Raw genomic sequence first — 22,455 nt, 5'->3', positions numbered from 1 at the left:
ACAAAGAGCTCCTGGAAGCATGCCTTTTATATGCAATCAACCAATCCTGTCCCAGCCTTCTCCCATTCCCAACTCTTTAGGCCACTTTCCACCTTCTAATCACCCCAGGTCCAGGTACCAAGCAATTGGGACAGCCTCTGTGCCCCAGGGCCTGGTGAAATTATTCAAACTAGTTAGTCGCCAGCCTGTATATCCTGCCTTATCTGGTACTTCTTATGGGAACTGCAAAACATTCTTGCCAGCATGTTCCCTGCCTCCTGACTGACCATGCAGTCCCTCACAGTATGTCATTCCCCTTCTTCTTGGAAATGGTAGCAAGCTGTCTTTTCAGTGGTAGTTGTCTTTGGATCCATGGGCTTCTGATTATGCAGGTTGGCCATTCCTAAACAATAATAAAACCTGTGTTTTAAAACAGTGACCTCGAAACACAGAGTGTCCCATAGTCTCTGGTCTTCTCTGCTTCCCTGTTACCACTCTGAATGTGCCCTCACCCAGTCATATATTTAGTGGCAGCTCTACAATAATGGCTTCCAAAATTCAAGTCCCCTTAGCACCCTCTGAAGCATTGCAGCCCGCCCCTGTCCCCACCCCCTCACCTCCTTACCCCTGTTCTCTTCATGTTCCATCTTGCTTAATTTCTCCTTTTCTACTTGACATGTGTAAGCGACAGGAGAACTCCATTGGCTGCCATAGTTTCTGAAAGGTTCTGGATTCACAGCCTCTGACTGGGTAGCTCAAGTTCAAGTCTGCCATGCCAATGTCCCAAACCTACCATTTGTACTTCTGACATTTTCTAATTTGATTCTATTGACACCTGGATAGGAAGCAATACTGTTCAGGTAAACAAAAAGGTTTTCAAGTATTTTTCAAAATCATTTTCACAGTGAAACTCAGCAGAAATTTTGTATTAAGATCTCAGGTGACAAAAATTTCCATTTGTCTCTTTAAACATTTTTCTAGAAAACATTACTCTGCTCTTATTCTTTGTTATTACTCGTTGCTCCCTCTCCTGCGCAAACACGAAATTTCCGTTGTTTATAGACAAGGCTTATTCCACATATGAGAACAGATGGCTTAATCTTCATCAGAGCACACCTTTATTTAAGTGTACTATAGGAATTCTAGCAAAAATTGAACTTATGAGTGCTGGGGTAGCTCATGATAGAGTACTTGTCCTGAGTTAAAAAAAAAAAAAAAAAAAGTATTAGGATTGGAGTATGTTAGCCTTTGAAACGAAGCTGTTTAATTAAATATGAATTATTAGTCTTCAATTCCTCAAGATAACATGTGAAAAAGAGACACCAGTATCTGATTTTATTTAATTTTAGACTAATGCATCACTGGACCTTTAATGAAACCTGTCATATTCACAATCTATCACTGTTTTGTAAATTTCCTCTATCAGTATAACTAGCAGCTTGACTCTGAAAAATTATCTTCTTTCAAGGTGAACAGATGTTTGCATTCATGATATCAAGATCTCAAGAAAAATGTAATTCTCATTCTTCTACCATCTTACTTTTTTTTTTTTTTTAAATTGGACTTTGCTGTGATAAGCAATGTGGACCTCTTCAGAATATCTCAGTTAACGGTGGGAAAAGGGGAGGACATTGATCCAAGGGCTCAAACTTTCAGTCATACGTTGAGCAAGTTCTGAGGCTATGACATACAGCGTGGGCAGTGAGGCTGACCAATGATGTGCAGGGGGAGCAAATCACCACGTTGGACATGGTGAATTTACACCCTCTTTCCTTCTTAAAGAAGACTTTGGTTTTATCTGAGTGAGATAGGGAGTCAGTCGCTCAAGGATTTTGAGTGAGGAGAGACATGCGGTATCTTACATTTTTGCAAGATCACTGTGACTCTTGGGTCCAGACGAGACATGTGGCTGTGGCCATAGTGGTAGTGTGGACTTCAAGATGGATGCAGCCTGGGGTGTGAGGGAGAGGATGATTTCCAGCTGAAAGGGTGAAGTTGCCACCAAGTAAGGTGGGAAGGCTGAAGGAAGGGCAGGGCCTTTCGTTCTTTTCTCTTTGGAGGAGGGGTGGATGGAATGATAATGTGTCCAGTTCTATAGCTGGAGGAACAAGGGCAGAGGAGCAACGCTTCCGTCATCCCCACATCCTTACAGTAGCACCCTTCAATGTTAGATTTCAGCAACTTATAAAGACATCTTCACCAGGACTAAGCACTTTCCCTTGGAGAATTAACCAGGTCTGGCTTGGACTGTTCATCAACAGAGTCCTTGAGAAGCAAGCAGGAGAATTCCTAAAGAGAGAGCTTGCTGGCCTAGAGCTTCCTGCTGGCACAAACACTTAGGGGGGGGTCTCCCTTCCTGGGGTCACTCCCTTTCTCTTCTGTCTGTCATTTGCCACTGCCATTAGTTGCTGATTCCTGCCAAAGTTTCCTTGTTTCTTTTCTTCAACCACGGACACACCAAACCCGCAGATTCTCTCTTCTCTCTTGTCTACTGAGCAACACAGCCCCCTTTGGTAATAATGGCAAATATGCAAATATTAGACTTGATATTTTTTTCTGCAGCATCTCTTTCATTATCTGCTTCAGCCGATAAGTGAGAACTTTATCTTTCCTGGGTTGCACTGATTTATAAAATGAGAGTTTAATCTACATTTTATAAGAATGCATTTGCTAAGAAAAGTGACTCACATTTCTGGCATTTTGACAAGGTTGGGTACGGGGAGTAAGGTACAAAGTGGCCTCGGTGGTAAGAGCAGGAGAGTGGCCAAGGGCTGCCTTCTCTCTTCCTTTTCCCTTCCTTCCTTCTCAAGCTCTTCAACGGTCTTTCCCCTGAACCTCCTTTACTCCAGGTGAGAGGCAGGTGGCTGTGGGTAGAGGGGAGATTGAGTTCTGCTGACAGGGAAGGAAGAATGTTTCTGAATTTTAGAGCTCTCAGCAGGCAGTGGGGATAATCCCTGAAGGGTTGTAGTCTGGGAATAGCAAGCCCAGGCCTGGGCTCTAGAAAGGTGATTCTGCTATCTATCTTAGGAGATGGGATAGAAGAAGAGAGACCAGAGCCAAACAAGTGGATTGGAAAGTCTCAAGAGAGATCAAATGCCTGCACTGACAGAGAGGCCTGGCAGGGAGGGACCAACGGAAAGCCGAGCTCCAGGAAGGGAAGCAAGAGGATCTGGTGGTTGGCCAAGGAAGGGACGACCATAGTGTAACCAGAGTGCCACGAGGAGTGGGAGGCCTGGAGAGAAGGTGAGGGCTGGAGGCAAGAGGGTCAGGGTGAGCTAGGTGCAGTTCACATGGGTGAGCATAAAGTTCCTGGAATTGCCAGCCGGAGTCACTTTGAAGGCGATGGAGAAACAGGGCAAGCTCAGGGGGATTCCGAAGCTAGAGAACGACTTGGGAATTCTGGGTATAAATCTAAATCGTGGTGACTGAGGTAGTAAAAGTGGGATATGGACCGTGGGATAGCACCCAGGAGATCATCACTCTCTTTCATACCTATTTCCTTCAGAAATGTTTTTGCCAAGGCATGTTTTGTGCTGGAAGAATGATGAAAGATAGTTTTGCTTCTGAACAGGGACTGAATTATTTGTCACTAGAGCAACCACAGCTCAGCTGATTGCTCATGAAATAACCATTACCAGTCATGTACACGTGTGCTTCCCTTGGAATTTTGAGTTTCTTTCAGCAGTTTATTGAAAATAGATTCATGGAAGAATCTGTGCTAGCACTAAACACCTCATGCCCATTAAATAATCCTCCAGGGATCTTTTGGGGTCTGAGAATCACAAAGAGTCAGCACTAACCCACGCTCTCTAAGGTAGACAAAGCAGAAGCCCTTGCATGGTGCCTTGTCTCTAGGGTGCTGGCTCTTAATTTCCTGTCAGATCCCTTCAGTGACCTAAGCTTAATCATGTAAGTCTGATTTGGTGGCTTAGGTTGTAAAGAGTTTCAGATAGATCTCAGTAGAATTTTAATAATAAAATTTGTTGTTTGACAGACTCATTATCCAGGTAACTTTTTTTTTTTTTAATATGCTAAGGCATAATGCTTGGTTCCTACTGTTTTTATTGGGCAGATCATTAGCAAGACTTTCAGACACCTTGCTGCTGCATGAGTAATTAAGGTATTTGACAACTTGAACACTGCTTTATACCAGCATCGAGCAATTCTTGTAAAGGCAGTGGCTTGTAATTCATTGCTTTGATTTAAAGGCTGTGACTTTTTTTTTTCCCCCTGAAAAAGGGTATAATAACATTTACAGAAGCAAGAAGCCAATGCTGGAATTGATCCGACTAGCTTTTCCCTTCTTGAAGAGTTGCTGCTCAGCTCTCCTGTGAGCTAGGAGAAACCTTCCTGCCCCAAAAGGCTTGTGCTCCAGCTGGCCCACTGCCGTTTCTGAGATTGAAATCAATCACTGGATTGTGATTCTGATAACATGGCTCTACAGGGCAATTACCGTGAAACCCTCCACATGCATAGAATGTGCCGAAAGGGATTACTTGTGGAAATAGATTTGGGAGACAATTTTATATATTCAGTTGGTATTAGTCAATTTTTTTCCTTTGATAAAACCAGGAAAAAAATGTAATTTGTAAGATTTTTCTGTAGTAGAGAATTTAATATTAGTATATATTTGTCTTGTGAAAATTTTTTCACAACTTAATTTAAAAATGTGATTTTTCTAGTACAACCACTTAGGAAACCAGTGTGAAGATTCTTAAAAGACTAGGAATGAAACTACCAACTACCGTATAATCCAACTATCACACTCCTTGGTATTTATGCTGAAAAAATAAAATCAGCATGCTGTAGTGATGCAGGCAAGTCAATGTTTATAACACCACAACTCACAAAAATCAAGTTATGGAACCAGTCCAGGTACCCATCAACAGATGAATAGGTTAAGAAAACATGGTATGTATACACAATGGAGTTTTAATTGACCGTGAAGAAGAATGAAATTATGGCATTTGCTGGTAAATGGATGTAACTGGAGAACAACATACTAAGTGCAATAAACCAGACAGAAAGTCAAGGATCAAACTTTTTTTTTCTCGTATATAGAAGCTAGAGCAAAAGAAGGAATAAAAGCAGGGTGGCCGAGGGGATCCCATGAAATTATAAGATCAGTGGAGTAGAGAAAAGGGATTGAGGGGGAGGGAGAATAGACATGAAAAGGGAGAACAGTGGAATGAAATTGACCAAATCACGCTGTGTGTACACATCTGAATATACCACAGTGAATTCCACCCATATGTAGAGCTACATAAAGTTCCAATTACAAATCAATCAATAAATAAAGGGAAGACCTGTAGAGTTGAGGGAAGGAAGAAGGGAGAGAAAAAGAAGAACTGGGACTGAAATGGATTATGTCACAATGAACCCCACTATTATGTATTACTATGAACTAGTAAAAACATTTTGAATGTGACTTTTCCTAAACAGACTGATATCACCCTATTGGTCATTTCACATACACATGGTTTTTTTGTTTGTTTGTTTAGTTTTTGGCTTTTCAACTGATCTTTGGTCTTGTGATAAAGCAAATTTCTTCTGCCTTTGTATTTTCATAACTTCCATCATGGTATTTGGCCTATAACATACTATTTCACAGAAAACTTGTTGAAGCTAAAACTCAAGTGTAGTGGAAAATTCTCATTTTGTATTTTTTAAAACTTGGATTTCATTTATATCTCAAGGGAATTTTAGCGCTTCACCACCTAATATATATGCTCATGTACTTTTGTGCATACCCATATTTGTAGATTGGGTATGTCAGGGTTATTCTGTGATATTTGAAAAACAGTTCTTGATCCTTAGAATTAAGTTGGTGCATTGTAAAAAGATTCTTTTTGGAACCCAGGGGTGCTTAACTATTGAGCCATATCCCAGCCCTTTTTATTTAGAGACAGGGTCTCTCTCAGTTGCTTAGGGCCTACGTTGCCAAGGCTGGCTTTGAACTTGCCACCCTCCTGCCTCAGCCTCCCCACCTGCTTGGATTACAGACATGTACACTGAGCCCAACTGTAAAAAGTTGTCTTGCACAACTATTCCTTAGTTGATGTGTTTCTGTGGCTTTACTGACAATGCTATTGGCATACTTTCATTTATGTCATAACGCTGACATCAGGTTTTGCCCTTTATTCACTGTAACTTGGTAGATAAATTTGAACATCCACAGTTGAGCACTTTGTTTTTTGTTTCTCAAAGGTCTCATCAGAAAATCGAAGACTCCGAAGAAAGCAGTGATGAGATTCTCGCTCGTCTAACCTCTGCGGTAAGGCCATGCAATTTCACTGCCTAGGGGTACAGAAGTAATTTGGCTGGGTCTTCCAAGGGATCCTGTTCAGGTGGTGGTGTAGAGAGAGATTTTTCCATTGGCTGCTCTTTATTGTGGGACGTCCAAGGCATGGCAGAGTGAGACAGTGGCTTTGACTTTCTGTGCCCTGATGCAGCCACTCTTGCAAGATTGCAGATAGCTTTGGTGGAAAGTTCCTGTAGTCTTCGTGGAGGCGTAGTATCTGATCGTTTAAATCCAGTATGATTTAACATAGGAAAAATTGTGACCTGCTGCACAAAGAACAAAAGACAATCTGTTTCACTAGGAAAAAAATCACTTTAGGCAACCAAAGGGCAGGACGTTGGTTTTTATTGGCTGGTTGGTTGGTTGGTTGGTTAGTTTTTATTTTTGTATTTTTACAGTACTTGTTTTGAACCCAGGGCCTCCCACTTGCTAGGCAAACACCCTACCATGAAGTTACATCCTCAGCCAGGACATTGGTTTTTTAATGTACTGTACTGCAATGTTGTAGTTATTAAAGCCACTGATCCACTATTGGTAATAGCATTGCTGGTTGAAGGAAAGTTCATGCCTTTCTTCTGAGCAAAAGTTGGCTGGGGTCATTAATCATCAAACTTGTTTTTGATAGGCTCTAGCAATCCTATATTACAAAATCTTATCCATTGACCTGGCTGTTGGGAAGTTTTTCTACCTTGCCCAAAGATTCTTTAGTTCTGCTTGAATTCTATTAATAAAATGATAATTGCATAAAATCATGCTTGATTATGTTATACGTATGGATGAAACTATCTGCAGTGTTATGCACCAGTCTTGTCAACTGGGCATAACTTGAAGGATGAAAGTTGTCTGTCCTAGTCCTCTGGAATGCAGCTTAGGAAAGTAATTTTTAATCAGAAATGGTGATCAGTGGTATAAATTGTCACATGAAATGAAATCTTGACAGCATGTTATGAAAAAAATGTTTAGAATGACTTTATTTAAAATATTGACCAAAATGAAGGAGTGCCTATTGTAATCAAAATAATATTTGGCATCTTAAAAAAAAAAAAATCACTCACTCTGGGCCACATACCATGCTACATACCGTGTGTGTATGTGTGTATGTACACATACATGTACATTCTGCTAAATTGTACCACAGTTCTCTGAAGTAGCTGGTATTAACTCTGTTTTGCAGATATGAAATCTTGTAGAGGTTATATAATTTCACCTAGCTAGAAAGGAACAAAACCCAAATCTGAACTTGGAAATGCTTTTTCTCCTAATCTGGTTCTCTTAAATGTCATTTCCCATTTTTTTCATAATATAGAATATTTATTTCAGAAGTGGTAAAGATATGAAAGTTTTGATTCCTACAGCCATATCAAGAAGGCAAGATAGGTATATTAGAAAATTGGCATATGAAGTGGTTGGAAACTGAGCACCAGAGAAAGTGATGTCTAGGCATTAAAGCAAAAACAGTTGCAGAGAACACCATTGAGGTGATTGTTCTTGAATCACCACTGAAGACAGCAGGGCTGTGAGCAGGTGAGGATCTGGGAGGTGTCCTCTAGCTGCAGGACTTATTGTGGGCAGGCATGGGAATGGGAAGGTGCCATGGGAAAGTAGTTAGTAGACCTACCTGGTTAGAGGAGAAGGCATTAGTTAAAAAAAAAAAAAAAGTTTTTTGAGCAACAGATTAATTTGGTGAAGTGAATGTTTTAAGAAAGAAGGGAGTTGGGAGACTGTTAGAAGATTGAGGAAAACCTAGGTTATGGTGGATTTTGTGGAAATCAAAAGAGATACAATTTCAATGAGGAGCATAAAGAAGTTTTAAAAATCAGTAGGACTGGGAAAAGGTAGAAGAAGAGTCAGACAACTAAAGTTCCAGACTCTTGTGCGTGGACACACAAGGATAGTCCTAAGAAGTTCAGCAAAGTATGTGGAAAGGGAGATGATTTCAGTGGGACATACTGAGTTATGGAAATAAGAACATACAGGTATTCAGGGAAGACCTGGAGTCATGAGTCTGGTTCTCACAGAGGTCGGGCTAAAGTCCTATGAAGCAGACACAGACATGGCAAATGGAAGAGCAGGGTAGACGAAGGAGTCTTGGGAATACCCACAGTAAGAGGCTACCAGGATGTTGAGAGGACAGGGAGAGGAAGTGGAATTCTGTGGTTTTACCCTGGAAGTCAAGTTCAAGGGAGAGGGTTTACTGTGGGTTTCATTGAAGTAATCATACCGGGAAAATACTCAAGCTGAAGACTGAATAAATTGAGGTAAAATATAAGAGTGGCATTTAGGAATAAAAATAAAGGATGAAGGAGAAAATTTCATCTTTTCAATTGATGCTAGCTTAGCCTAGAATAATGAAAAAAAAATTCCTGTGCTGAGACTGAGGATTTTGATTCTTGTTTTTTTCTAACAGTGTGACCTTTGCCAAGTTGAGTGGTTGAACTAGATCATCTCTGAGGTCCCTCCAAGTTCGAAAATTGACCATTCTGTTACCTTTTATTAAGGGGCTGTTTTATTAAGGGACTGTTTATTAAGGGACTGTTGTTCTTCAGAATGTGGCAGTACCTGTTAGCACTGGTAGATATATTTTAAACTACCCAGGTGCTAACCCCCTGCAGGAAGGGAGATGTTTAGGGTCCATCACCCAAGTTAACCATTCTCCTCTACCATGACCCCAAACGGCAATAAAGTAATGCAAGCAAAAGCCGTGTTTGTTATGTAGAGTTGCCCATGCGCTCTCTGAGGGCGAAGGTATTTTGTGGGTAGTTGAAAGGGGGCAGTGGTTTCCAGCAGTACAGTTAGCTGTGCCCTCTTGCAGATTCACCTTTTTAAATTCAAAATTGGGAGCTTTTTGTATACCTGTCTCTTAAAAAAAAAAAAATCCTCATTTCCTTAGTCCTAATAGTTTATTTCCTAGTCCTTCTCTTGGATTTATCAGCAGGAAAGATCCTGTAATCTATAAAAATACTTAAAATTCTACTCTGGAAGAAAATTCTGGTGATTTTTCATATTAAAGGAACATGATGCACAGTGCATGAGTAGAAATAAATGTGTCTTTATGATTCCTTTTAATTTAGAATTGTCAACTTTATATAAAACATAAATGATTAAAATGTTCCAGTCATCTTTCTAATAATTTTTCAGGAAGGGGTGACCTTTCTCAGTGCCTGACAAACAAAAACTTAAATAGTTAATTCTGTAAGAAGTTTTCAGTTTAGGGAAGGACAGCGTGTGAGAAACCCTTGCTTTTATGTGACGTCTTCACAAATGCTCTGAGGATTGTGATCTGGACTCAATTTGACTTTCCCTGTTGCACATATGGTTCATACCTTAGCACTTTGGCCTCTTTTCTAATATCCCCTGACTTTTTTGATAAGTTGAACCCCTCCCCCCATTTTTTTCCCTCGACTCTGAGTCTCTGGAGGGCCAATCATTACTGGTCAACTGAGAAAGGCCCTTGAGTCTCTTAGCCCATTAGTTTCCATCCTTGAAATTCTGAGCATTATCTTATTTTTAAACTTAATTTTTCCAGTGTTCTTGACAAATAGAGTATTCAGAATTGATGAGGTAACTTTTATATATTCACATTATAACCTAGGAGTCTGCGTGCTCAAGACTAAAGTAAACACAGGGAAAATTTTATGGTACATCATGGATTGTTTCAAAGCCACAGCGGTCAAGGATGTCAATTTAGAAAATAAGGTAAACACTGAGGCATTGATGAGAACTGAGAAGTTATTTGGGAAGTGTCCAAAGACAGGTAAAGCAGGAATATCCTTAAATAGGAATAAAAACTGATTCTAGACTTCACTCTTGTGTACTTTAGACCAACACCCAAAACAACACCTACTACGTTATTTGTTTCTTATGGCTACATTTTCACAATGGGAATTGTGGAGACAGGAAATACAGACATCTTAATCTGGGCTTGAATGAACATTGTGATGTTTGCTCCTCGTTTAATTGTCAAACTCCTGAGGTGATGTGCATTCAGTTAAGCTGTGAAATGTACTTGGTTGGATGGAAACACAAGAGACACTGATAAAGGGGTGGCAGCCCGTGGTGTCCTCTGTGCTGCTTGGTCTAGCAAAGTCAGCCCTCCAGGCTGGTGAAAGAGAAGACAATTTGAGTGTCTAGAGCGAAACCCAGACCTGGTGCTGGTAGGGAGTCTGTGGCCATATCTTGAGAGAGGAATTAAAGTGATGAAAGGGCATTCAGAATTTAGGAAGAAAGATCAATGGGGATGTGACCATCATCGAATGCTCCTGGACCGTGTGACTGGCACCCCCTGTATTCCTCATCGGAGCTGACTCACTCTATCCTTTTCATCCATTTAGATTTCTCTAGCTCTGTGGTTCTGCTCTATCCCTGGGCTCATTTCCTTCAGTTCATCTGACTTGAACATAGAGCTGCAGCCTCCCATGTGTATATTGGTATTTTCCAAATTCCTTCTGATAGGGTCCTGAAGTCATCACTCCTCTGAGAAATACCACAGAGCTGGAATCTTGTCAGCTGAACCCAAGTTATAAAGGCAGATGTCTGCTCTCGGTTTGAGAAGATCTGGAAGGAACTAAAACCCAAGAAGCACAAACCTACACTAGGATATAGAACTTTAGGTGAAACAGAGAACAAGGGCCCTGCTATGGATTTTTTTTTTTCTTTCCATCTCTGTGGGGCAAAAAAAAAAAAAAAAAAAAGGTGACTATAACTAACTGCTGTACAATGTCAACCTCACAAAAGCATTTTTCACTGCTTGGTGTCTAGAGAATGTGACATAGTTCCATCTGTTTCACATCAACCATGAATTTGTTCTCTCAGACTTTCTAGCATCCTCTTTTACAGAAGTCTTCTCACTTTCCCCCATTTGGGATCCTGCTTTATAGATAAACGGATCTGATTGTGCTCTTATTAACAAGGCCTGCATTCAACCTGATTCTCCTCTCAGGCCTTCTTTTCCTTAGACTTCTCTTGGACAGTACTTGTTACAGAACCACCAGGAGCCTGGTCTTAATGAGAACCAGCGGTCCTGTCAGCAGAAGCATGACACAGTGCAATTCAAAGACCCAACTTTTGAAGATTCTTTGCCTTCTCAGCAGTAGAGCCTGTTCTCATGTTTTCCTTTTATTCATTTAAAGCTCCTCTCCCATTTGCCATGACTTATCTTTCATCTGAAAGTTCAGTCGTTTTCTTTGAGCTGTATCTGTCACAGGAGTCTATTTATAACCCTTCCTTGGTGCATGAAGGAGTTAAAGTGGCTAGGAGTTCTTCAATTTTTTTTTTTTTTTTTTGGTACCAGGATTAAACTCAGGGCCACTTAACCACTGAGCCACATCCCCAGCTCTATTTTGTATTTTATTTAGAAACAGGGTCTCACTGAGTTGCTTAGTACCTTGCCGTTGCTGAGGTTGTCTTTGATCTCGAAATCCTACTGCCTCAGCCTTCTGAGCCTGTTGGATTACAGGTCTGCACCACCTCACCCAGCTTTGTCAGTTCTTGATGACTCAACAATCTGGGTTCAATACACTGGATAAATTCCTGTTTGAGTGGTAGTATCTGAAGACAGCAGTGACAGCTTTTTAAATTGGAAACTATCATATTGATACTTGTTCAAGAAGCAGAAATTGCATGGGATTTGGATTTCAATGAACCTTTAAAATGATAGGCTTCTCGAGACCTGTTTAAGGGACTGGTTGCCAAGTTAGCAAGATCTGAGATTGGGTGAGTGGAAGGGGGCAGAATCTGTCACATTGAGTGCGTGACGAGCATAATCAAGTGATAATGTTTTTCAAAACCATTTAGAAATGGGTTTTAAAAACACAAACACCTAGTTTCTACTTACTCCCTTTACTGGCCATCTGCCTCTTTCTTTCTGGGAAATTGAGAAGTGGAGTATAGTTAATCTCCTTCCCTCAGATTTTCACAGACCTGAGCAGGCTTGTCTGTTCAGAGGGAAAAACTAAGTCACTTCTCCAGGGAATGACTAACCTTCTGTCTGGCTGCCTCAGGTTCACAAACATCTTGTTACCTTCTATTTCTTATCTATGGGGAATGTGAAATTCCTACCTGGAATCCTTAGTCTGGCTCCAGCCCTGTGGCTTAGGAGCTGCTGAGTGATTTGGGGAAGAGCCAGGTAGACTGAATTCTTTTTTTTAAAATTTATTTATTTATTTTTTTTATTGTGTAAACAAATGGGATACATGTTGTTTCTCTGTTTGTACATGGCGTAAAGGCATACCATTTGTGTAATCATAAATTTACATAGAGTAATGTTGTTTGATTCATTCTGTTATTTTTTCCCTTCCCCCCACCCCTCCCACCCCTCTTTACCCTCTATACAGTACTTCCTTCATCCATACTTGCCCCCCTCCCTAACCCTAACTCTAACCCTAACACTAACCCTTCCCTCCCCCCCATTATGTGTCATCCTCCACTTATTAGCGATATCATTCGTCCTTTGGCTTTTTGAGATTGGCTTATCTCACTTAGCATGATATTCTCCAATCTCATCCATTTGCCTGCAAATGCCATAATTTTATCATTCTTTATGGCTGAGTAATATTCCATTGTATATATATATACCACAGTTTCTTTATCCACTCATCAATTGAAGGGCATCTAGGTTGGTTCCACAGTCTGGCTATTGTGAATTGAGCAGCTATGAACATTGATGTGGCTGTATCTCTGTAGTATGCTGATTTTAAGTCCTTTGGGTATAGGCCAAGGAGTAGGATAGCTGGGTCAAATGGAGGGTCCATTCCAAGTTTTCTAAGGAATCTCCACACTGCTTTCCAGAGTGGCTGCACTAATTTGCAGCCCTACCAGCAATGTATGAGTGTACCTTTCTCCCCACATCCTCGCCAACACCCGTTGTTGCTCGTATTCTTGATAATCGCCATTCTAATTGGGGTGAGATGGAATCTTAGGGTGGTTTTGATTTGCATGTCTCTTATTACTAGAGATGTTGAACATTTTTCCATATGTTTGTTGATTGCTTGTAGATCTTCTTCTGTGAAGTGTCTATTCATTTCCTTAGCCCATTTGTCGACTGGATTATTTGAATTCTTGGAGTAGAGTTTTTTGAGTTCTTTATAGATTCTGGAGATTAGTGCTCTATCTGAAGTATGATTGGCAAAGATATTCTCCCACTCTGTAGGCTCTTTCTTTTCATTGTTGATAGTTTCCTTTGCTGAGAGAAAGCTTTTTAGTTTGAATCTATCCCAGTGGTTGATTCTAGCTTTTATTTCTTGTGCTATGGGAGTCCTGTTAAGGAAGTCTGATCCTAGACCAACAAGGTGAAGATTTGGACCTACTTTTTCTTCTATAATCTTCAGGGTCTCTGCTCTGATTCCGAGGTCCTTAATCCATTTTGAGTTTAGTTTCGTGCATGGTGAGAGATATGGGTTTAGTTTCATTCTGTTGCATATGGATTTCCAATTCTCCCAGCACCATTTGTTGAAGAGGCTATCTTTTCTCCATTGCATATTTTTGGCCCCTTTGTCTAGTATGAGAAAATTGTATTTATTTGGGTTTGTGTCTGTGTCCTCTATTCTGTACCATTGATCTACCTTTCTATTTTGGTACCAATACCATGCCGTTTTTTTTACTATTGCTTTGTAGTAGAGTTGAAGATCTGGTATTGCAATACCCCCTGTTTCACTCTTCCTGCTAAGGATTGCTTTAGCTATTCTGGGTTTCTTATTCTTCCAGATGAATTTCATAATTGCTTGCTCTATTTCTGTAAGGTACATCATTGGGATTTTAATTGGAATTGCATTGAATTTGTATAGCACTTTAGGTAGTATGGCCATTTTGACAATATTAATTCTGCCTATCCAAGAACATGGAAGATCTTTCCATCTTCTAAGGTGTTCTTTAATTTCTTTCTTTAGTGTTGTATAGTTCTCATTGTAGAGGTCTTTCACCTCTTTTGTGAGATTGATTCCCAAGTATTTTATTTTTTTTGAGGCTATTGAGAATGGGGTATTTTTCCTAATTTCTCTTTCTGAAGATTCATCACTTATGTATAAAAATGTGTTGGATTTATGGGCATTGATCTTGTAACCTGCTACTTTACTGAATTCACTTATGAGTTCTAAGAGTTTTCTGGTGGAATTTCCAGGTTCCTCTAAATATATAATCATGTCATCAGCGAACAGGGATAGTTTGAGTTCTTCTTTTCCAATTCGTATCCCTTTAATTTCTTTGGTTTGTCTAATTGCTCTGGCCAGAGTCTCAAGAACGATGTTGAATAGAAGTGGTGAAAGAGGGCATCCCTGCCTTGTTCCAGTTTTTAGGGGGAATGCTTTCAGTTTTTCACCGTTTAGAATGATATTAGCCATGGGCTTAGCATAGATGGCCTTTACAATGTTAAGGAATGTTCCCACTATCCCTATTTTTTCTAGTGTTTTGAGCATGAAGGGATGCTGTATTTTATCAAATGCTTTTTCTGCATCTATTGAAATAATCATGTGATTCTTGACTTTAAGTCTATTAATATGGTGAATTACGTTTATTGATTTCCTGATGTTGAACCAACCTTGTAGACTGAATTCTGAGAGAAGGTGTCACACAAGACCTAAGAGTTCAGATCTGTTTTGAGGTGCGTGTTAAAGGTGCAGTTGTAGTGCCTCTCTGGTGTAGGCTGCTTGTTTTGTTTATTGGGAGCCACAGGGCTTGCTCCTCCCTACCCTGCCCCTGCTTCAGTGCCGCCCTTTCCTGGCTACCACCTTCGGAGGTCCTTGGGCTGTGAGACCACACGGAGAGCATGTTTAAAAAACTGCAGTTCTCCTTAGTTGGGATCTGACAGTAATACTTCACAAGTCTGTGGCTGTTGATACCTGAACAGATGGCTAAACAGTATACTTCCAGCCCTTGTTAATCAAAAATGTTATATGTTCCATGTCTGTTTCACATCAAAATCGTTTTTATCATCCTGGGAATAGATCCACAAACACCATAAAATACAAGTGTGTATACATGCACATACCTTTTTAAAAATAATTACTAAGTCCATCTCTAATTCCAGATAAACTATCTGAGTCTACCCAGATTATGTAGTGATTTTATGGAACTCTAACTCTGAGAATTTGATTTTGGGGAGAATCTGGTTTTTGAGAATTTGTTTTAATACATACTGTTTCATTTACTGAAATGAGCCCATCACGGGGACATTTATTTTAAAGTGTCTGTTCAGAGATTTGGGGTGTTCCTCAGTATCAGTTGTGCTAAGCAGGATTGAAGTCCTAGGTTTGATTCCCAGTGCCAAAAAAATAAAGTATCTATTCAGAAAGATGAGTGAGTAGAGCCCATTCAAGAGTAAAATGTTTCTGGGTGAATCCTTCAGGAAGAGAGGAAGAGCGCTGTGTGTGTGTGTGTGTGAATATTATAGTGTTGGGTGTCTATTCTCAAGATGAAGAAAACCACTTTGATATGCAATACATATAGAAAATAGGAACTTTTGTAATTGGTAAGGAACAGAAATATAGCATTCAGCCCTCAGTCTGGATATTGACATCATGGGTTTCTGAAGTTATTGAAATCCTCTCTGAGGGAAGCCAAAGGAATTATAAAAGAATGACCATGAACATTTCATACTGGGTCACTTCTGTGTGCATTTGTTTATTTCTTGTGTCTGCCTTAGATGAAAGTAATTTTGCACACTTAAGTCACTATTATAGCCATATGTGGACAAGGACTGAGGGGCATATAAAAAGGGAAAATTTTTGAATTTTTGTCTTTTCTGGGGGGGATGATGATAGGATAAGGTAAATTTTGAATTAGTTTCTGTTACTTCATATTGCTGTACAAATGAGGATATAATGACATGTAATGTAGATATGAGGTAGAGATAGCTTGAATTCTTTCCTACATCTGTGAAGGTCAAAATAATGGTAAATCTGATGGTTATCAACACTGTTGATCTTGCTTTGCAGTTTCTTTTACATTTAACTGACAGTTAACTTTTTTAAGTTGAATGTAAAAACTTCATAATTTTTTAACCAAAAAATGTCCCAAATGAAAAACTCTGCAGAAGCAATCCATTATTAACACTGAAGGATTTATTATTTTCTAGGTCATCTTTCTTGTGTGTATATTTATTTTAATAAAACCCCCAAACTGTTGATTTTGTATTCTTTACCTTTTACTGTGTTTCCAGGGCTAATGGTATTACCTACAACATTTACAGTGGTGCTGTAGTATCCCATGTCGTGGATTTAGCACGTCCTTTATATTTGAATTTTGTGATTATTTTCAGTCTTTTGCTGTTAAAAAAATGCAGAGATGAATTTCTATATGGGAAATCTTTTAGGGAACTAGTTTGCAGGTGTTGTGAATTTGCCTGCTGTTGATTTATGAAGAACAAGAAAGAAATGTGTAAGAGGCTAAGAGTGGTTGGTACTTGGTGGGTTTTGACCTTGTCCAGTTCTGTTGATGTTTTCTGTGCACCCTCTCAGTTCAGTCTTACATCACAGGGTGCATTATCCACTTGAAGAGATGAAGCATTTACAATAGACTATATTAAAAATGGAATTAAGAGTGCATATGAATTTTAAACAACAGTATAGGGTTGAAAAAGGTAGTTTTCTATTATCACTTAGAAAACTTGGTTTCACTGACTGGACCTCAACAGGTTATATTTTCATTTTGATTCTGGAGTTCTCTATTTATCTGGGGGCTGTCATGAAATGATGCCTACTAAGGTATATTAAATAGCATTTTGGTTTTTAACCTATTAGAAATTCTTAAGTATTTATAAGCATGTTTGTCTGATTTAGTGGTTTAGAAGTTCATTGAGACTGGTTTTCAGGTTTTTGGGGTCCACTGTGTGAACTCAGAGGATAAAACCAAAAAGAATAAAAATAAAAAAAGGTAGTATAAGATCAGTTTTCTGTATGACTACAATGTTTTTTGACAGTCAGAGGAAAAAGTTTTGGTGCTCATGGGTTTAAGATAGGTCCCATGGAGGAAGGTGCCTTGGATGTATGATGGACATAAGAGACAGTGAGAGTGAACAGAGAATATCATTCTAATTAGAAAGAGCAGCATGAGCAAAAAGCCGAGATGGATATGCTTAAGAAATGGGTATCATTTCTGTGTGGCAGGAGTGTGCAGTGCATAAATGGCAATGATACAGAATCTCATGTGTAAGGTGGGCAGGGTGAATTGTCTCATATCTGTCATTGCAGAGGGAGGGGTTGAGATTTGATTTGGCAGACAGAAATAGCCACTGAAGCTCCTGAGAGGATTGGGATGTGCAGTAAGGAGCTCTATCTGTTGACATGTTTGTTGGATGGATCCAAATGGGGAGGAAGAATCAGACTGTTAAGTGAACCCAGAAGACCCCGTTAGCTGTTAGCTCTCTTGGTTTCATTAAGCTCAATTTAGTTGAACAGCGAGCTGTTCAGTACCTCCACGCTGCAAGTACTGTAGTATACCTCAGTGTTTAGAATAAGGCACTGTTATAGTTCAGTGGAATTTTTGATTTTTTGAGAACGTCAGCGTTGATCCCTCTGAAAGAAAGAGAAAAGGGAATGAAGCCTTCAAAGTCATTTTTTCCATTTGCTTATGCTTCAGATAAGAATAGAAAAACCTATAGTGAAAAAATTTCTCAGAGGAGACCGCAAAATCCCTCAAAAACAAAAACAAAAACAAAACAGTTTTTTTTTTTTTTTGAGGGCAAGAGGGAATGGGTCTACCAGGTAATAATAGTGTGGATGGCAAATTCATGCATGTTTTTCACAATGCCCTCCTTTCCATCCCTTGTGTATCTTACCCAAGCCAAGAGAGGAAGGTGGGGAAGCACTCTGAAGTGAAAGTTCATGTGGGGTATATGCTTTTTTTTCTTTACCAACTTAATTTTACACTGCATCAGAGACTAGCAGATGCTGCTTCCTCAACTAGATTTTTAAAATAATTAATTCAGTTAGGCAGATATTCCTGATATTGCAGATTAAACCTAAAAGATGATGGTGACTGAAGCATCTGCTTAGGATGGAAGAAAAACCTTCTCAGAGATAAAATAAGGGAAAAAGGCAAAGTTAAGATATAAATAGCAAGTAGAATGATGTTTGCACACCTGTGTCTGTTTTTACTGTAAAACCAAGTATATGTAGTCAGCCCTCTGTATCCTCAGGTTCCATATTCAGCCAACCGCAGACTGTGAATATTTGGGGAAAAAAAATTGAATTTGTACTGATCATGTACAAATTTTTTTTCACATCATTATTCTCTAAGTAACACGGTATAACAATTATGTAGCATTTATACTGTAGTAGCTATTATCAATAGCCTAGCCATGATTTAAAGTATAGAAGAGGATGTACCTAGATTTATCCAAATACCATAGCATTTTATTTAAGGGACTTGAGCATCTGAGAATTTTGGTATTTTGGGGGGTCCTGGAACCAATTCCTCATAGATATAGGGAGACAACTCTAAATGGCTTATTAAATGAGCTGGACTTGATAAGATAAAAGCAGAAAAACACTTTAATCTTTCTCACCACTGTTCTCTCCAGCCAGCTTTGAGTATCTCATTCCCACCCCTAGATGAAGCTTTGGGTAGATCTATAACTTTCCTTCACTTTTGCAGATCGGTTGGTGTCTTCAAATACTAAAAGTCCAGTTGTTGACAACTCTTGAATAATCTTCAAGCCTCCCTGATATTTTCCTGGAATGAAGTGGATGAGAGGAGCTGTAGGAGTTTTGAAGAATTTTGCTGCTTCCAGGGCTGATGGAATCTGGCAGAGATGCTCTAGCTCTGGCCTTTGGTTCTGAGCAGATTCCTCCAATTGTCCTTGGCTTGGTGTTTCAGCAGGAATGCTAAGACCACAGGACAAATCTCATTCAATATACTGTTATCTAGAGCAGAAATATGAAACTATGCCTGAGAATATATTATGTCTTAGCAGATAACAGTAGTCTTTTCAAGCTTAATAGATTCTATGCTAATCATAGAAAAATTAAAACAGCATTTTAATTTGATTTGAATTTCGGTTAGAGGAAATACTAAGGAATGAATTCTAATAAAGCATCTCCTAGTAGGACAGGCTTAAATATATTAATACTTAATTTACAAAGCAAAACTGTATCTTGGAAGTCAGCCCAAAAAATTTACAAAAGATTTTAAAATATGGAGGCTTAGGTTGTAGCTCAGTCGTAGAACACGTTGAGCATCCATGAGGCCCAGGATTCGACCCCCAGCACCATTAAAAGAAAAAAAGAAAGAAAAAATATCATAAAACCCTTGACAAACCTACTAGACTTTTCTACTTATGCAATAAAACTTTGTTCTTTAAAACAAAGGAGTCTGTGGATCTTAGGAAATTATTTTAGTTCAAGCCTCAGTGGTCTGTAGAAGAGTCTGAGGAGGCCAGGGAGCTGAGTAAGGAACTACAAACACATGTGAGCTATGATGTGCAAATATGAATTCAGTTTTTTCTGGGTCGTGTTTATACAAATTACAAAACATTTTCAAGAGCCTGTCTGCACAGGTTGCCATAGGTCAGGTATGTAAGGCAATATGCAGATACTTAAGGCAGTGACTACATGGAAGACATTTAGAACAGTGTCCTGGCATATAGTAAGTGCCACAAAAGCGTGCAATTTATTGATTTGTTATTTAATGCTCTGTACTGTGTGTAGGAGATTAAGGTACCCAATATGGAATTGAATAGGGTGATCTTTGTATGACTTCTAGCTGCAATCCTGTGATTCCAATATTTTTTTAAACCAAAAACATTGACATGAGCAATAGATACAATAATCTAATTAATAAATCAGTTTTACAGTTTATATCAGGCAGTCAGCCTGCACTGAGTGTGCACAGGGTTAATTCTTTGAACACTGGGATTGTGGGTGATTTTTCACCCTTCTATTTTTATACATTTTCCAAATTTTGAAAATAAGCATGTATGACTTATAAGTAAATAATCCAGCAAAACAACAAAAAAGTGGTTTTGCTTAAAAACACAAGTATACATTGCAATATATTTTTCGGATCATGCATATTGTGTGTTGGTGATGATGAGAGACAAAAAAATTAAAGTTATAAAAAATAAGTCTTGATTATTATGGTTAACGTCATGCAGAAAGGGGAGAGAATTCCAAGCCTGAGAGGATTTGATTGCTGGCACTGAAATGTAGGCACTAGTGTGTAAGGACCGGAAAGAGGGCTACAGGAGCTAAGGGCAGCTTCCAGGTAACAACCAGTGAGGCAATGGGACCTTCAGCCTTATAGATGCAAGAACTGGATTCTGCCAACATCCTGAAGGCACTTGGAAGCATATTCTGGAGCCTCCAATAGGAATACAGCCCTGCGGATACCTTGATTTGGCCTTGTGAGACTCTAAGCTGACCACCCAGTTGAGCTTGAACTTCTGACCCACAGCAAGATGAGATAGTAAGTGCTGTCATGTTAAGCAGTTAAATGAGTGGTAATCTGCTACAGCAACGATATAAATTAATATATATTCCTTATTGAATACATGTCCATGATCCCTTGATTTATAACCGCCTTCTCCCTTGAATGTCAAAAGCTGCCAGGCCATAGCTAGTTATGTTAATAATACCCATGAAGTTTCAAAGTGAAATTCTGCAACTAAAATTTATCCTTCATACATTTCTGAAAGCTTCAGGGTCTTGTGTAAATATAAGTTTATTTTTAAAGTGAACTCTGAAAATATATGCACTTGAAGCACTGTCTAGGACTTTTTAATAAAACATTTCAACCCCCCAAAGTAGACTCTATTTGAAAGTTTTATGCTAATTGCAGTGTGTAGGGCTGGTAGATGAAACATAATAGGTTGAGGCCAAACTGATTGCCCAGAAGTTAGTTTATAATTTAGGTGAGAAGAAGGAGATTAAGCATTTCAAATATTAAAGCAACTAAGGACTGGATATGTTCCTTCTTCTATTGTTATCTATTGTGCAGCTCAAGGATACTAATTATAATAATGTGTTGGTGACAATGATAGCTAACAAACAAAAACACCTACTTCATGCCAGGGACCTTTCCAGAAGCTTTATATATATCAACTCATTTAAATCTTACAGTCCTATGAAGTAGAAGGCTGTGGCTCACCCCACCACATGGAATCCTACAGATGCTCTCAAAGCATAAAATAAATGGAGATTTCCTACTCCTGTTTTAGACTTTTGGGTCTTGGGTTCTGAATCTTGCTCTTCAAGGAACCCCTCACTTGTGAGCAATTTTTGTAGACTTTGCAGTTGGGAAGGGTCTTAGTTGATCTGGGTTTATCCCAGTATGAGTGTTTCTGATGTAATATCCCTAAAAGGTTCTCTAAAAACCTCTTCCTACAGATGGAAGATGCCCTTCCACAAAAGATCCCTGGTGTCTGGGATTTAACTGGTGATAGGGTTTGTTATGCTTTGGATGTGAGGTGTCCCCCAAAAGCTCACATGTGAGACAATGTAAGAAGGTTCAGAAGAGAAATGACTGGGTTTTAACCTAATCAGTGAATTAATCCCTGATGGGATTAACTGAGTGGTAACTAGAGACATGTAGGGTGTGGCTTTGGGGTATACATATTTGTATCTGGATAGTAGAGTCTCTCTCTGCTTCCTGATGATGCAAGCCGCTTTCCTCCACCACACTTTTCTGCTGTGATATTTATTCTGCCTCACTTCGAGCCCCAAGGAATGGAGCTGGCCTTCTATGGACTCAGACCTCTGAAACTGTCAGCCCTCAAATAAACTTTTCCTCCCTCTATAATTGTGCTGGTCAGATCATTTAGTCATAGCAGCGAAATAGCTGACTAAAACAGGGTTAGACTACTGCTTCAAATGACTCTAAAAAATGTAGTGATTGAGAAAAGGCATTTTCATGAAAGAAATTATATGTGCCCTGAAAGAAAAGGCATAGTAAGGTGTAGATTTGTGAATTATGTTATGTCTTTGTGAATACTTTATTACATTTTACCATGAAAATCTACTGAAGAATATTTACAATGTGATGTACATTTAAAAATCCTCTGGACTAACCAGAAAATGGAAAAAGGTAACTTGAGATATAAAAGGTAAAGACTGAATGATGTAGCACTGGGGTTGTGGTTCAGTGGTAGAGCACTTGCCTAGCAATATGCGGCACTGGGTTCAATCCTCAGCACCACATAAAAATAAATAAAGTTTAAAAAAAAGATTTAATGATGTAAACATAATGAA

The 22,455-nt window shown here is 39.2% G+C and overlaps 1 protein-coding gene across 1 annotated transcript in view; it reads left to right on the top strand.

Annotated features, from left to right (window-relative positions):
- RAPGEF5 (Rap guanine nucleotide exchange factor 5) overlaps window positions 1-22,455 on the top strand; it is a 225,092-nt gene that overhangs the window by 50,502 nt on the left and 152,135 nt on the right. The window contains exon 6 of the mRNA XM_079151937.1: window positions 6,187-6,253. Within this exon, the coding sequence (XP_079008063.1) occupies window positions 6,187-6,253 (67 nt within the window). The remainder of the gene's footprint in view (window positions 1-6,186; window positions 6,254-22,455) is intronic.

The sequence above is a fragment of the Sciurus vulgaris genome, assembly GCF_902686455.1.
Source record: "Sciurus vulgaris genome assembly, chromosome: 8".
Taxonomy (NCBI): Eukaryota; Metazoa; Chordata; class Mammalia; order Rodentia; family Sciuridae; genus Sciurus; species Sciurus vulgaris.
Note: the sequence above shows the minus strand (reverse complement) of the source record. Positions and strands in the feature narration are given on the sequence as shown.